The sequence below is a fragment of the Plodia interpunctella genome, chromosome 27 (assembly GCF_027563975.2).
Source record: "Plodia interpunctella isolate USDA-ARS_2022_Savannah chromosome 27, ilPloInte3.2, whole genome shotgun sequence".
NCBI lineage: Eukaryota > Metazoa > Arthropoda > Insecta > Lepidoptera > Pyralidae > Plodia > Plodia interpunctella.
Genome location: NC_071320.1, coordinates 5,144,378 through 5,161,672, shown reverse-complemented (window position 1 = coordinate 5,161,672; position 17,295 = coordinate 5,144,378). Strand labels below are relative to the sequence as shown.

Genomic DNA, 17,295 nt, shown 5'->3' with positions numbered 1-17,295 from the left:
AAATATTTCCCTTTCTAAATACAAATCAACATTTTCCAGTGCTGTTTCTTTTTTTCTCATTTATTTGGTAGCAAACTGATTTAGTGGAGTTTACTGAAGCTGGTCCCAGGTTGGAATCCTTCTCGTGCGACATGAGTTTGTATACCAATCAGACCGTCACTTGCTTCCGGTGAAGGAAAACTGACAGTTTAGCTGACTTGGGTATATGCGACTACTTGCCACTAGATATCGGCAGTGTTAACACACTCGAGAAAGACTGACGATTCTCAGAAATTGTTAATTTTCTAATTGATCTATCCGTTTTCTAATATTAATAGTATTCGTATATAAATTACCCGCAGATTCTGAGCAGCCATTAGGTACAATGACGCAGTAATCAGGTTCCAAGGAGACCATCGCTCATCGGTGATTGATGTGCGAGATGGTGCGGCGCTTCCCGGCCGTGTGGAGTGTTTATAGCAAACAAATTACTACTGTGGTTTGGTTTTCTCCTGCAAGCATTTCTTGGAAATGCTAGTAATTTGTGGCTTTTTTGTTGCTTTGGTCCCATATATACATCCTATAAATAAATAATTTTCTTTTATTATATAATTGTACATGATATACTGGTACCTATAGAGAGGATTCAATCGAATAAATATGTATCATTTGTCCCTCTATAGTAAGTGCCTAATTTATCCAAAATGTTTTCCACTGCCTTCTCCGTTGCTTTAGAAATAACAATATTGCCTATTAGCCTAATAGTTTGACGTAATTTGGATGCACAATCAGGTCAGGGGGTCACGTGGTAGTCAGGGGGTGACCAACCACCAGGACAGGGCGTGTCATTCAGGACAAAGAGGTTTGTCCTGAATTTACATAATCAAAATAATTTGGTCCGTTGAAATCACAACTTCATGAAATTGTTGATTGAAGGAAAAGTTGAAACTCAACTAGGTACATTAGATACATAGATTTGGCGTCATACAAAAATGAGATGTGCGTGTTAGAATACATGGCAAGAAACGAGACAGAGCGCTGACATCAGCTATTGTATGGAATTAGGAAGTTGTGTGGAAACCTATCATTGGTTACCCTCGTCCCTCGTCTATGTTTTCTTGGTCTGGTAACGACCAGTGACATAACTAACCGACCAGTGCCACAGATAGACTGCATGTGCATTACCAAATGTGGAATGAATAACAAATAAGTTGTCTGAATCGTCACGGTGACAACTTGCGTGCAGCACGCGGTGTCGTTTGTTTCGATAGACCGGTGTCCGACACCACATCCATATCCTGCCGGCACGGTATCGGTAAATTTCGTACATATTATACTAATAAACTCACGTTCAAACTGCGCGATGTGCCTTCATTCAGCCGATTACTATGGAGCGAGAGTTGTCGCCATGACTGAATATCGGGCGATATCATTATCATTACCATATCAAACGATCAGACAATCAGATGTTGTCACCATGTACGGTGAAGTGATCCCACCCTAGAGTTCCATACCCTCCCGTGGACTAAGCGGTTAAATTATATTCTAGGTTATATTCTAAAAAAATAATAAAACTAAACTCATCATAAAAAACTGAAATTTTGAACAACTTTTATTAAGAAGACATCACTATTAACGCAATATTTAAGGTAGCTGTTGAACAAACATAGCTTTTTCCCTAAGATATTACAATTAGTCACAATCAATACAATAAAGAGACAGAATGCGTGATGCTATGATGGCAGTGCATTAAGCTTGTACAGGTCTTACAATAACTTCAGTGTAATTTTATTGTCAGTGTCGTGACTCGTGCGAAAACGTATCAATCTCTAAAGTACAGTCAAAGCCCATATTAGGTTACCCTGTATGGATCGTTGCGACGTCGTCGACGGCAATAGGGGCGAATTTACAATGATTCTAAATAGTTATTATAAGGTATGCGCTGTTATCTGTACATAACAAACTTTTACCAATCCATTGTGTCTGTCATTCACGATTCGTCAAGTACCCAAAACTTTCCTTTCCTCATTCAGACAGCAATTTTCTATGAAAAGCCGAGCCCTATTCAAACATTTGAATCACCATAATTTGCCTTTTTTGCGAACGTCTAAAAATATACGTGATCGCTCTTATTTTTATTTCCATAAATCTTTTGATGCCATGTTTCTTTTTAGACGTCAACACGAAAGTTGCCAAGGAAATGGAAATCTTGGTTCATGATGTTTGAGTATATTATCGAATGTGTCCTATAACAAGGGTGCGTCGGTGACGTGCCCACCTGACACAGGGCGTGTGCGGTTCAATAAACACAGTTTCAACAAGGGTGGGTAAGCCTTTAATCGCTTGTAGCTCGGTGCGTGCATTCGGACTGCCAACTAATAAAGCTTAGGGCTTTGGTACATCTTTGGCTGTGATGCCCAAAGTCTAAGGTCTGTATTTGTTTGTTTGTCCTTCTTTTACGTCAAATCAAATATACTTATTTAGTGTATTTGTCAAAAGTAGTATTGAATTCCCTTCAGCATCTGGATCCGGATCATAAATTGTATTCCAAAAATATTGATACTGTGATGTTGATGACAATATCTCAAATTCAAAGTCAATTTCTCAATAAATGTTTTTACTTTATAGGCATCTTGAATAAAATTTCATGCAGTGTTATCTCTGAAGTTCTCTCAGAGATCTCTGTAGTAAAAGAAGAAGAATGCGTAATTGAAATGACATTCAGTTTTACAAAAGTCGCGTGGGTGGACGCAGACATTTTGATATAACATTAGAAAGCAAACCAGTATATTATGACGCAGACTCCGCCTGCGGAGCGCCGAAAACGAAAGTTATTATGAGATGTTTGCACAGGGACTGGATTTAGATATATATGACTATCTGACCCAAAGCTTGGCGGCTCCACAAATTCAAACTCCGAATGAAAGACGCGAATGCACTAAGATGAGAGAACGAGAGAAAAAAAATCTTGTTTTCTATGCTGGTGTAGGAGCAACGGAAAATAATCTTCCATCTGCTTCTACCGGGAAGATTGCAGTATAAGAGTTAATCTAGGATACAAACTAATGATATCTTCATAGACGATGTGCTAGTAAATAACCGGCCACTACTTTAGAATTCCAATTCAACCAATAAGCACGCTATTCAAGTTCGAATTATTTATTTAGAAATTGGACTTTCACAGGCATTATTTCTCGTTAAATTTTTAAATATATTTAAATTTATTATATACGAGTTGCGTTCCGTGGCTTCGGTCCCGTGGGAATTACGGGATAAAAAGTACCATATGTGTTATTCCAAATTAAATTCTACCAAATTTCATAACAATTGGTCTAGTAGATTTAGCGTGAAAGAGTAACATACACTCTCACAAACTTCCGCATTTGTAATATTAGTAGGACATATATACCATTTATCATAATTTCTGCGTTTATCTAACTTACTTAATTAACTCTGCACCTCTAAGCTTTAAATACATCAGTGCTATGTGGTTTCCTCGATTCTTCTGCCAACTTTTCTATTTATACCACGATTGCACCTAGTACTTCCTCTTGAACTACTTCTTCATTATCGTCACAAATGTTATTCATTGCTGTTTTTATACTCGCTATTCAGGTTGACTCTCTAGTCAATTTCCAATGGATTCGATCCAGCACCTTTTGTGTTTACACTACAAATACATTTATGATTTCCTTTTACATTAAAACTACGTTACCGCCAATTAATTATATCCATTGCAGATTTATTATCAGTCGTTTTAGATTGAATATCTAGTGAATCTTCATTGTATTGTGTACAGTTATGTTCGTACGATTGTGAGCGGTCATCGACTGATGAAAGTGAAATCATTCTGTGCTTTGTAGTAGGCTTATGTTTGTATTATCATATCCTTGTAACATATTATTCCGTCTGTTATGTCGTCTAGTGTGGTAGGTCATCATCGTGATAGTATGAATTCGTCATACAGGTATTATTTGTGTTTTTTTTTCTTTATAACTCTCTCTTTCGCGTTTTAAAGGGGCTTCAAAACTAACTCTGTTACTCATAATAAAGGTAAAGCATACTTTATGCTAAAGTTTGTTTTGTCACTATCGCACTTTATAATATTTAAAATTGATAGACAGATACAAAATACACTTTAGTTTAAAGTAGTCTTTAACTTAAATCAGAGTAAATCTTAAAATTAGCTACTCAAGTCTAAACTCCTCAAGGTTGTAAATTATTAATGTAATTTAACCCATTTCCACTTCCGAAACATCGCATAGCATTATAATGAAATCGAATTTATAACAAAAACGATCCTCAAGGTCAATAGCTATTGGCATTCAAGTCAGACACGCGAAGCACAGTAGACAATAATTTTATTGGTGCTAAAAGATCAGCCTATTATTATGACGGATGAAGTCTTCACATGCGATGGTTTTATGAGGACTGCTTTTTATTTGGTTTTCACATCGTCAGATAGTGTCACGTTTTTATCCCTTACGAGACAGATAGAGCCAAAAGTTGTGAAACTCGACGTCTGGAGAACTTATTGGTAGAATCCCAACTAATATTATAAATGCGAAAGTAAGTTTATTTGTTTATTGGTTACCTATTCACGCATTATATACTAGACCGATTATTATGAAATTTGGTACACGGGTAGAAAATAACCTGAAATGACACATAGGGAACTTACTTTTTATCCTGAAAGAGAACGGGAGCGAAGCCCCGGGGCGCAGCTAGTCGAGAAAAAATAGTGATAGGTATGAGAAGAATCTCCATTTTTTTTATTGGCTTTTATACGGCCGAATACAAGCAATTCAGCCCAAACTTTGTATTGTAATGTAACCGCGTGTAATTGACAATCGATTACAACTTCGAGAACGCGATGTATCGATATCGATTGACGGTTTTTTGTCCATTCCGATGATTGGGATGACATGGGGATGACTCACGCTACCCGTCGCTACTGTTTGAGTTTGAATCTTGTTCGTTTTAGTTGAAATCGTTTAATTCACCTTGATAAGTGAATCATCGCCTCCATTGTTAGATATGTATGCTCACATCTCAACCAACAATGTACTTTATTTTTAATTCATGTCTTCCTGGTTACCTGCGACAAAAAGTATATTTTTGTACAAATGTTTTCTATGTCTACGATAAAACAAGACAAAAACATAATGAAAACTGCGCTATATTCGACGATAATTGCTATGTCATAACATTTATAACGCACGTGTTTCATATATATAGGCTAAGTTGTTAGCTAACTCATTGCCTTTGTTTTTGTCCTTGGATTTCATTAGTGAACAGCCAATCTATCTTATTCTAGATCTTCCTAATGAATATTATCAAATACATTTATTCGTATGGCGTATTATTCGGTAGGGCATGAGGATTTCATAAAATAGGTCTAGTCTCAGCATATACATCCACACCCAGGTTGACCAACCGATCGACAGGTTCTGGTGTTCGTGTTAAATAAAATCCATATTTTTAATTAACTGGACGATATGCTTGTTGCAGGGGCGCGGAACTCGGCGACGTCAGTCTACTGCGGAGGATGCCCAACGTCGAGGTGTTGGCTCTCAGGTAATCGATTACTAGTCTATACTTTCTTAGATGTTATAAAAAGAAGTCCCCCTGTCTTGTCTGTATGAACGTAATAAACACAAAATCTACCGGATGAAGTTTTGTACGGTTTTCACCAAGTGTGATTCCTGAGGAAGGTTTAGATATATAATTTGATGTATAATTTGTTCTGATTTTGTCGAGCAAAGCCAGGACAGACCGCTAGTAATATTATAAATGCGAAAGTCTGTCTAAACTTACTTACTTAATCATGAAACGACAAAACATATATGACTATTGTACCATCTGTTTGACCACGCTTAATGCAAATAAATTTCAATTCCTTCCTTCTCATGAAAGCGTGACGCTTTCACGGCTAAACCGATGTGGATGAAATTTGGTATGCAAACAGAACCGAGTTCAAACGTGACTTTATTTTATATATTTATACCACACATTTCCCAGCATAACTAGTGGAACTGCATCCTTACCGGCGATGGCGTGAACAGCTCGTGTGAGACCAATTACGTTAATGGCATTTTATCGCAGCTAATTATAAAGCAATGGTCAAACTGATGGCTGACTGAAAGTGGCTTTGCCTAAGTCGCGAAAAGTTTCATTTGTTCCACATTTATTAATTAATAATTTGTCTTTTTGCACATCATTTTCACGTAGATCTTTGGTCTTAAAACTATTTCCAAATTTACCTTTCTATGTTGGTATGTTTTAATTAGTTCTATGTTTCGATTTAAGACACATTCGTCAGATTACTTTTTCTCCGTATAATAACGTTATAACTATATGCTGTATTATTTCTGGCTAAAATTGACTTCCTCACATTATTTGGAACTATCAATGACAGATGGGCCACGCTGTTGTTGTCAACCACTATAGCGGATCTCTATCGGGGCGCGGACACTTCCACAAACTTGCGTTTTCGACGTATAATTTGCTGGCGTTTCTCTGCTGTAAAAGAAGCTCACGTACAATACGCATATGCAATTTAAGTACAGTCGCTTCGCCATCTGTCAGATTTCACTGATATTGTGGAACCGGTATTACATGCAACATGATAGACTGAAGTATAATCTCTAACACTTCAACTTCTACGGCGATAACCACACTTGCGTAATACGATGCGCGTGTATGCAAATTATTTAGATAAATATGCAGATGCGTTGGGCCTCGATTGTCTTGTCCGCTGAGATGTTTATGTAAGGCGTTGTGTGGTACTTGTAACTCTGGTACTTTATTACGCTGGGACGCTGAGTCGTTAGTAGTCCAGTCGCCCCAAAGGCCAGGTTCAGTCAGTCAGTAAAATCAACCATAAAAGATTCAACCCACTTTAGGAATGGTGTTATTGCCAATTGTTGTTGTCAGCTCAAGGTTTTACAGCTTAGCATGACAAAGACAAATATTATTTATTTGCAAAAACATGAATTTACATTTATTTTTAAATGTTGTTAAATGGCCTCCGAGTTTAGTTACTGTAGGCTCTGTCTACCCCATAAGGGGCAAAGACGCGATTATTCATATTATTTTATTTCTTTGTATTATTTTATTTATTTCGTAGTTTGTGTTAATTTATGTATTTTTTATGAAGAAATAATGTTTATATATGATACTGATAGTAGTACAGATAATTGGACAATAGACAGATCCCAGGAGTCAGGTGCCGTCTGCAGTCTAGACGGTCAAGGAACTCGTAATTGTATCTAGTTCTTTAGGTTCATATTTCTGTAGCGAGAGTTTGCGGGCGGCGTGTGGTTCCGCCCTAGATTAGGACCGCTGCGGGAGATGTTTTGGGCGCGAAATTGGGGCCAAGTATATATATTTATTCTTTTTATTTTTTGTTCAACTATGGATGCGTCCCACTGCTGGGCAAAGGTCTCCCTATCCTTGGGCTGCCTGTTGCCACCCAGCACGGAGGAAACCATCAATATCGTTCCATCCATCGTATCTCTTTCGTGGTCACCTTCTGCGCCTACGCCCTTTGGGCAATATATATAATTGGATCAGTTTTCCCTACAGAGTAAAAAACGGTTTTGTGAATCAATGTCTGACCAAATGTGTGTACTATGCGTATTCATTTATGTAAATGACACAAGTCAGCCTACCAAAAGACTATCGAGCGAGTTGTCCGAATATCAAGTTTTGGAAACAACAGAGTGCCATAAAAGTTAATGTTTCTTATATTTTATGATTATTGTTTGGAAGTGAATGACCTGCTGGTGTGTGGGCTTAGAATATTACGCGAGATTTTGCAATATCCTACAGTCTTCTTGACATTTATTCCATTCATGTGGAGTTTGCACAGTATATTAACGTCTTCTATTTAACTGTGTCACTTGCCATGGTATTCAACACTTCCTTCTCATTCATACTTTCTTTGATGATTTCTTGATTTCTATTTCTGATACCTATATACCATCGCACTATATATACTATCGCACTAATATTATAAATGTGAAAGTTTGTCTGTCACTTTCACGGCTAAACCGCTGGGCTGATCTTGATGGAATTTGGAATGAATATAGTTCATGACCCGAAGTCAAACATACTGCTAATGTATGTCTGTTTGTGTCAAAAATGACATACAAAATGTTTATTGTTCTTTAAATGAATTTAATGATTTATTTATTATATATTATTATTATTTAAAGCTTTTATTGTTCTCAAAGAGATCTTGTTGCAGTCAATGCGTGACAAAAAAATCATGATCGTGCAATAAACTTTTGAGGAGTTGCCTTCATTAGCGGATCCCAAAAAATGCAGGTCATGCTTGCCATAATAATGCATTGTTATGGAAACTGTAGGACAAGCGCAAGTAAGGGAAATTTAACTTGCAAAACAAATTCATTTATTGATTGAAAAAAAAAGATTCATTACTAGACATCGGGACAGGTGAAACTAAATAAAAGCTTGTAAAAAAACAAGTGTAATTTGTGCGTGGCTGACCAACGCATCTCCAGCGGTGCGTGAGCGCAGTGCAGCGTGCACACATTGTGCCGGCTCGGACAGATGCCGAGGCGAATGGACGAACATTGGGTAGTTTGTACGAATTACCGCAAGGAAAAACCGGCAATGTACGCCGAACCGGCGACGGAACTGGCGAACCGATTATGTATAACACATTAGTAGTACTATGGTTCGTAGTTATAACACTTCGGAGTCATAGTGCCCATGCGAACGAAGTCGCAGTTATCAGCAAACACCAGACTTCATCGGGACTTTTGCTTAACACCTCTCTCTCCCAAATTATTTACATGTAGAAGACACCTTTAAATTCTGACGATACTATGGGAATCGCTTCCCCGCTTGTCTGCCGCAGCCCCGCGTGTCATCTCCCAACTTTTATCGTAAAAATGGCAATAAGGCGACTCCTCTTTGTTTTTGCTTCGAGATCGTGACTCAATCCACTAAACGGCAGGCGCGCGGAATCTGTCAAGTTGTCATTTCCTTTGTGTCTCCTCAACAAAGGCCGAGACAATGACCTGTGACACTTTAAGCTTATTAGGGGGACCTAGGGTTGCCAACCCTAGTTTACTTATACATAACTAGCTGATGCCCGCGACTTACAATTATTGGTAAGGACAAAATTATTATAGAGATTAAAACTATATTGGCAGACGGCCGTACATAATACAGGCAAAATTAAGATTGAATAATTTTTAAATGTTGTTCAGTATCAGTAACATATGTATTTTGACTTAGTATAATATTAGCAGTGCTACCAGCAAAAAGTGAAATGATTTATTTTAATAGTTCCGCTGTAAGCGACGCGCGCGCAAGGGCGGCCAATCAGAGCGTGGCGTACGTTCCGTTGCCCAATGAGCGTTGAGCGACAGGCCATTGCCCAATCGTAATGCATTGATGGTTGTAAATTTGCACACGCACATATAATTGATTAAGGATAAAGACAATTTCTGATCAATATGGTCTTTGTGGTGTCACGGCCAGAAATGAAGCCGGTAACTTATTCACAAACTCAATAGCTTTAGTATATTAGTAGTAATTAACTGTTGCCCGCGACGCCGAATGGAAACACGAGGGAACAGGCGAAGGCGAGAGAATTGTATGCGTATCAGAGGTAGATAGTTTGTCTGCATGAGCTTGCATTGTTGTTGGGTTGAAGGGTGAGTGTGGCAGTGTAATTACGGGGCACTGTGGCAAAAGATCCTAGGATACAAAATAGGTAACGCAGTGACCATTTACCATCTGATGGGCTGTGTGTCTGTTTGCCTCCTTGGTAGTATAAATATATATTCGGTACGAAGTTCTAAAATATTTTGCTTATCTGTTCCAGTATAAACAAGATCCGTACACTGGGCGACTTCGCGGCGTGCCGGCGCCTGCGCGAGCTCTACGTGCGCAAGAACGAGATCCGGGATCTGAGGGAGATCAGGCATCTGCGGCGGTTGCCGGATTTGACCAGTTTGTGGCTCGACGAAAACCCTTGCACCACACACCCACAGTGAGTTTGATTTTGGTAATTTATTAGTTAGTGTAGGCGACCATAGGCTGCGGTGACCACTTCTCATCAGGCAGGACGCATGCGTAATTGCTTGATCAGCATAAAACAATATATGAAAAATGTAGGATCCAAAATACTCTTACCAAATACCTTACGCTCATCAGAAGAAATGTCCCGCTAAAACAGGCCGGATGACAAGACGGTTTTATTTATATTTTTTATTTAAATTCAATGTACTTATTTTACACTGGTAATTTGAAGACACAAGACAAGGCTGTGGAAGTTTTTTGCGCCGCTTCTTCTTCACCCGTGCTTTGGAAGTCGACAGAAGACTTAATTTTAAGTACATTTTTGACGTCGATAAGTGATGTATATCATCTTAATAGTTGAATAAAGAATTTAGGATTTGAATTTTAGACAGTTGATATCGAAATTAATATAGTTCTGTATTAATTTTCAGATACAGAATGACTGTGCTCCGAAATTTGCCGAATCTCGAAAAATTAGATAATGTAGCCGTCCACCCAGAAGAAGTGAGTCTCTGTTTTATAATTATAATTATGCGTTTATCATAACCCAGACCATATATACATATAAGCATATATAAGCTCATCAGACAACCCTTGGACAAATACAAGGGTTGTCTGATGAGCTTGGTACCTCACTCTCATATATTTTTGCCCTCCAGCAGCAGTGCTAGCGTTGTTGTTGTTGAATGGTGAGAGAAGCAGTGAATTACAGGGTACTGTGACTCCTAAAGATCCTAGGCCACTGAATAGGCAGCGTATATGACACATCTGGTGTCCGCAGCTTAGCATTTTACTCTTCTACAGATTTATATATTACTAGTGCTAAGCTCCCGTGGAAATATTTTGTTTCTTTTTTCGTTCCTGTGGTAATTTTTAAATGATTGCTTACTGCTCGTCGATAGTTCCAAAAAACTTGCACACAAAATCACAACTTTTACGCTCAGCAGTAGTGGCTATCATCTGCGGGAGAGTTTTATATATATTGACGATTTATTAACGATGACTAAAATAAAGAAGAGCTTGTCAGGGTCTGATGGTGAAAATGGTGTTCCAGGTACAAGAAGCGATGCGTCGCGGCTCTCTTATCCCGGACTCTGATGACGAGGGGTACCCACAACAGGTTGGTGTTTTGATAGATAAAGATCTAAACTTAAATCTTCTATCTACAGAAGGCTATTATATATAACTATTATTGCATTATCGGACTAAAAGCAACGAAGGGAGGTCTTTGCCCAGCACCTGGACACCTGATAGCTGTACATAAATATTATTGCAGAAGATATGTGTGTAATAGTAAAGTATGTATGGTATGTATATGTGAAGTGTCATGAAGACATATCCCCAGCAGGAGCAGCAGTCGTACAGCCAGTACCGGCGCCAGCGGTCGTGCGACTCCAGCCCGGAGCGCGAGGCCGACGGCTTCTACAAGCACGAGGTCAGTGACGCTGCTGGGCGTTTGTGGCTTTGCGTGAGGAACGTACTGTACTAGGTTCTCTACTTGAGAAAAATACTATAAGTACATGTTTCTGCTTGAGGAAAGAACTATAGTAGGTGACTCCGCTTGAGGAACGTATAATAATCTGTTTCTCAAGCAGAAACAGCTTTGTCTTGACAGACTGGCTATAGCTAACGTTGACAGATACATTTTCATATATTTTAAATCATATTATATTATTTCTCAAAAAGCTACAAACTACTAGCATTTCAGAATGACCACTGCTGAGAAGAAATAACAAAAGAAGCTAATTTAAACAGAGTTGGTTTATTATTTATATTGGATTATCCGTACTAAATATTGTGTGAAAGTGTGTTTATAGTTTGTATAGGATATAAAGTTTTATGATGTTTATCTTGTGATGTGTTATTTTTGTTGAATGCGCGTGTGAGTGTGCGCATGTTCATAAAACTATAATACTCCATGATTAAATAACTGATTTATTCGTATAATTATTGTATATAACCGTGTGTAATTATTTTATGTCAGAAAAGATGATATAAATGTATATACGTAACGGTTATTATTAATATAATCTATATAATATAATAGGACGTATATAAATTGAATCATTATGTGTCTTTGTCATTATAATCATATTAATATTGGTAGTGTCCGACCGAAACTATGGAATCGTGATTTTTGGCTAAAACCTAACCTTTCTGTCAGTAATATGTAAAAACGTAATGTAAAAAAAAATACAAATAATTTTTTTAGATGAAAAGGGACAGAGCGCTATTGTCTTTTGTCCCTCATCGTGTGCCCAGTTTTACAAGGGTCAGCCTGCAAATGGGCCGGGTCCATGGACATTTTCTATTTAATTTGGGTTCGCCTTTAATTTTCTCTATCTTAACGAAATGTAAGCCTTATGTTCGGTCGGGCACTAGTTTGAGTATATCTGTATGAGTGAGTGTGTACTAACCGTCGCTGTGACCGCGGCAGGGCTCCGACAGCTCCGAGCCCGAGCCCGCGCCCGCGCCCGCGCCGCTCGACGCTCAGGTGACCGCTTTACTTGCGCCAACTTTATTTCTGACTAGATGTATAGCCTATAGCAATCTTGGATAATGTACCTTTCTAATGCTGAAATATTTTTTTAAATCGGTTCAGTGGTTTCGAAGATTACCCGCCTCAAACATACAAACTCACAAACGCTTACCTCTTTATAATAATAGAGATAACAATTAAAGTTAATTATCTATTTACTTAGGAAACTCATTATTTATAACATACGCACGCATATTTTTTTATAAACATTAACGAAGAATATTAAAAGAAGAAACAAATCAATGAATGGATTCATTGATTGAACTGAATTGGTTCAGAGGGTTCAGTGCTTTAGAGTGGAACAGGGCAGAAAATTAATCTTGAAGATTCGCCTATGATTTTACGACCGATGTCAATTTGATTTGGGAATGCCGTTGTTGCCCGAAGAGACTGTTATTAAGAGTTTATTCTTTTAAAATAAATATTGCATGTTTGTTGTAATAAATTTATTTTGTTTTACTAACCCGTGTGTTTCGTAATAACCAAATATTTTTGTTTTTGTTATGTTAAAGCATTTTTTTGTCTCTTTTCCACTGTTTGGTGATGGCCTTTCATTCCTCCTTTCACAATTCACGATTTAAGTTTGACAATCCACTATTCTTCCACACGTGACATTCCACGAGAACAGGTTCCTTATGGAGGGAAGTCCCTCGAGACATTTCAATTGTTCATTTTTATAGATTGTTAGATGTGGTGTTACTCCATAAGGCACTTTTCGTAGAATGTCACCATGACGATTTCGTACAGAATATTTAATAGTTCCCCGTGGTTCCACAGCCGTGTCCCCTGTCCCCCACCCGCCGCGGCGGCCCGGCGGGCGGCGGGGCGGGGGCGGGGCTAGGGGCGGGGCTAGGGGCGGGGTCGGGGGCGGGGGGAGGGGTGGGGGCCGGCTCCCCCGACACCGACGAGAGGTACAGCCATCCTGCAATGACAAGCTCACATTACGAAGTAAGTATTGTACATTTCATAGGTACTTAATATTAGTAGGTAAGACCAATCTATTGGCAAAAATGTTAGTCACGCGAATAATTCGCGCCATGAGCGAATGGATGTACCTATTCCTGTGCTCGTTGAGTGAGTTCATACAGGTCATTTTAAGAAGAGTAGAAATTACTTTCGATTATTACTAATCTGACACGACTGAGTAAACATCAAACCCCCACTTAGCTCCCCTACTATATTATTAAGTCAAGATTATAATGAATTTTCTGCCTGCCCTAAGAATAAAATTTACTACAATTTAACTGTAATTGTCAATACATTAATGCTAGCAGCTCATTGTAAAACCGTAATACAATTAAATCTAATAAAATTTCACTATGTATTAAAAAACCAGCATCAAAAGCCGTTCAGTAGTTTTACAGATCTAAGCATACATAGGAACAGACCGCGGGAAGCGTCTTTATTTTATACTATGTAGTAGTGATTTTGTAATCAACAATTTATTTAGTGCCATAGCTAACATCGTCACTACACGCAGTGTCAGTGAACACAAGTAGTTTCATTTAGAATCATCGTCACATTACTAAAGCATATTAATGTTATTTATATCAACTTTAACGATCACTAATTATTAATGACATTCCGAGCATTAGATTCATCAATTTAGACACCATAAAAGCTACATAAAAGCCTAATTTTAAAAAATACGCAACGTTGTGTTTCGGTTTGAAGTGGAGGGAGTGTAGGTGCAGGGTATTTTGGCAAAAGATTCCAAGCCAACGTGGGCGACGCTTGTGTGACACGTGCGCGTCCAAAGACTACGGTGACCGCTTACCATCGGGCACCAACATCTGACACCAGTGCTAAAAATAGTAAAATGAGAAAGGGTAACATAGTTATTGCGTGGAGAAATATATTTTTGTCATATCTGTCGTCCTCATGCAAGAAAGAACAAACTGAACAGAGCGCTAAAACATTTTGTCTCTCAACGTGTGCTCGGTTCTCGCCCAATCTGCTGCTTTGTGAAAACTACCAGGAAGTATGGATATCTTCTATGTCATTTGGCTACGCCAGCTTGTCGTTTTTAGTTTTCTCCGTCTTTGGACTGCGGTGGCCGCTCGCCATCAGGTCGCACGTGTTGCCAGCTTGGTGGTATAAAAACAATAAAAAGAGACAGCATAATATGGTTGTTGCAGCCCCGGCCGCCGCGGTCGCCCGACGCCGCGCTGCGACACTCCTTCTCCGCGCAGAGCGTTAAGGTGAAAGACACACACATATACGGAGTTATTTTTAAGATTCTCTCTCTCTCTCTCTCTCTCTCTCTCTCTCTCTCTCTCTCTCTCTCTCTCTCTCATCTGAGCGTTTTTCGGGTTTCTCCCGCAGCCGTTGGGCGTTGGAGTCCAAAGCCTCCTTTCCTACTTTTTCGTCTCCACTTCGCACGGTCGTCGGTATCCCTTGTTTTATTTTATCCCTTTTTATGTTTTCAAGCCACGTATTCGCATCACATTCTGCACACGCTAACTCACTATCGAGTTTCACGCTTTATTCACTCGTATCTTAACTTAGCAAATGTCCCTAACACATGTATTTCGTTTGATGTACGATAATGCCCTATTTCGGAATGGACCCAGAGTGCCAAAAGGATCCTTTACTGAAATGATTCTCAAAACGACTAGTTCCGCAAATGACCTATTCCGAAACGGACTAAATATTAAGTATATCAAGTTTTGTTGATATGCCGGATTGTCGGAAATGGTGACGTGTGGTTCCGCCCTCTCGTGGATGTCGCGTGAGGCATAACAGCTGAAAAGAAACAGTAGCATTCTCAAAGAAGGTTGACGACAGGCGCACCATCGTAACCAAATCTTCGAAAATTCAGACATTCTATTCTAGGGCCAACACCACCAATATAATATACTAAGACAACATAAAAACATAGGAGACTTACGTCATTATATTTCCAAAACACGTATTTTCATCGAATACGTTTAAACTGGAAGCAAAAGTACCAGGCTAGCATCAACCATAAGAGCTACATTGCAGGAGTACGCGTACTCGTCCAACGGCGAGTGTCGCGGCGGCGAGCGGGGCGGGGAGCGCGGGGTGTGCTCCCCGCCCTACCACGACCTCTACTGCGACAGGAGCGAGCGGTGAGGGACTCTTACTGATACACTTTGTTTTGTATTGTATACTAAATAAATAGGGATCAATACTGTTAAATAAGATTCTTTCAGCATTTCAGCAACGTTCCCAAATGCCAGTAGTTTGTAGTTTTGAAAAATTACTATAATAAAAAATTTATGTGACAGTCCGAAGTGGAGATTTAAAAGTAGGAAAACGGAACCTGGACTCCAATGCTAAACAGCTGAGGAAGAAGAAACCGGGAAAACGCTCAGGTGAGAGAGAGAGAGAGGTAAAATTTGACGTGAAACAGCGCCTGTAAAAATCTATTTTCTGAATTTGATATACCTCAATATGAAGTCTCGAGTGCGTCGTGTGCAGATCTGAGCCGTACCAGCAAATGCCGCAGCGCGAGTGGAACAACAACAGCGCGGGCGAGCGAGACAGAGATAGGGAGTACCCCTCGGCCGTCATGGCGGAGCACCGGGGCTTCACCAGGAGGCCCGTGGCCAGGGTCAGTTGACAATCATTAGATTATTTGCATCAGCCGTCATTCATCATCGTTCATTCACCTTCGTCATTCATTCTGTAGTCAGCGTGAGATGATAGTCATTTTCGTCAGTTATATTGGTCCTTCATTTCCATTGATCATTCATTTATCTCAGTTTTTCATTCTGTAGTCAGCGTGATGTTATAATATCAGTCATTTTCGTCAATCATCACGCGATGACTGAGTACCGAGTTAGAGTGAGCGGGACAGAGATTGGGAGTCATGGCGGAACACAGGGGCTTCACCAGGGGGGTCAGTTGACAGCCATCAGTCATTTGTGTCATTCATAATTACTATTTCCATCATTCATCAGTCAGTTCTTCCTTCATTCGTTACTCTTTATTCAACTTATGAATACATTAATAATTGGCGTCAAAAACTTACACTTATATCTAAGTCTACTGCCGACTTCCAAAGCGCAGATGAAGAAATATCTTTAAAACGAATGAGTGTGAGCTAACCACAAGAGATACAAGGGATCCCTTTCTTACGCATACATTTTTATCCTAATTTAATTTATCATAACGAGTTAGGCATATATTATTTTGACATAATAATATTTTGACATACTTGTTTTTTGGCATACGTTTTCAGTAAGCATAATTACAGTTTAGGCTAATGTATTTTACCATAATTTTGATTTGCATAAAGCTATAGTGTAGCAGTAGGTCAGGGTGCGGCGGATGCTTTAGAATATTATGCTTAAAATTAAATGTTTATTGTTGGTATGCGTAAAAAAAATGTGCTTAAACCATTATGCCATATTAACATTGTGCGCAACTATTATTACGATAAGTAAAAGTATGCCATGTTAAATTATGACATAAAATTGTATGCATAAGAATAGGGAACCGAGATACATAAGTATAACTTGAATATTCCTTTCAGAATTCGAACCTGCTGTCGGCGGTGCTGTGCCTGGTGAAGGAGCTGGACTACCCCAGCCTGGAGGTCGCCGAGATGGCTGTCAGGTACTTATCAAACCTAATTGTATTTATTTATTTTATTAACATTAGTAGCTAATTAGCTGATGCGTGTGCGTATTGGAGTTTGCAGATTTTATCTAATCTGTTATTAAAACTGTTGATTGAAGGTGCAGCGACGT

At 39.0% G+C, this 17,295-nt stretch overlaps 1 protein-coding gene across 5 annotated transcripts in view; it reads left to right on the top strand.

The window, feature by feature from the left end:
* LOC128681482 (uncharacterized protein) overlaps positions 1-17,295 on the top strand; it is a 28,125-nt gene that overhangs the window by 8,385 nt on the left and 2,445 nt on the right. The window contains exons 2-12 of one of the 5 annotated variants that reach the window (XM_053765412.1): positions 5,491-5,556; positions 9,842-10,009; positions 10,470-10,542; positions 11,093-11,158; positions 11,387-11,473; positions 12,476-12,532; positions 13,355-13,525; positions 14,716-14,778; positions 15,563-15,669; positions 16,022-16,154; positions 17,079-17,161. In XM_053765412.1, coding sequence (XP_053621387.1) covers positions 5,491-5,556; positions 9,842-10,009; positions 10,470-10,542; positions 11,093-11,158; positions 11,387-11,473; positions 12,476-12,532; positions 13,355-13,525; positions 14,716-14,778; positions 15,563-15,669; positions 16,022-16,154; positions 17,079-17,161 — 1,074 coding nt within the window. Of the gene's footprint in view, positions 1-5,490; positions 5,557-9,841; positions 10,010-10,469; positions 10,543-11,092; positions 11,159-11,383; positions 11,474-12,475; positions 12,533-13,354; positions 13,526-14,715; positions 14,779-15,562; positions 15,670-16,021; positions 16,155-17,078; positions 17,162-17,295 lie in introns of all 5 variants that reach the window. The other 4 variants (XM_053765411.2, XM_053765414.1, XM_053765416.1 and 1 more) reach the window with 4 other exon arrangements.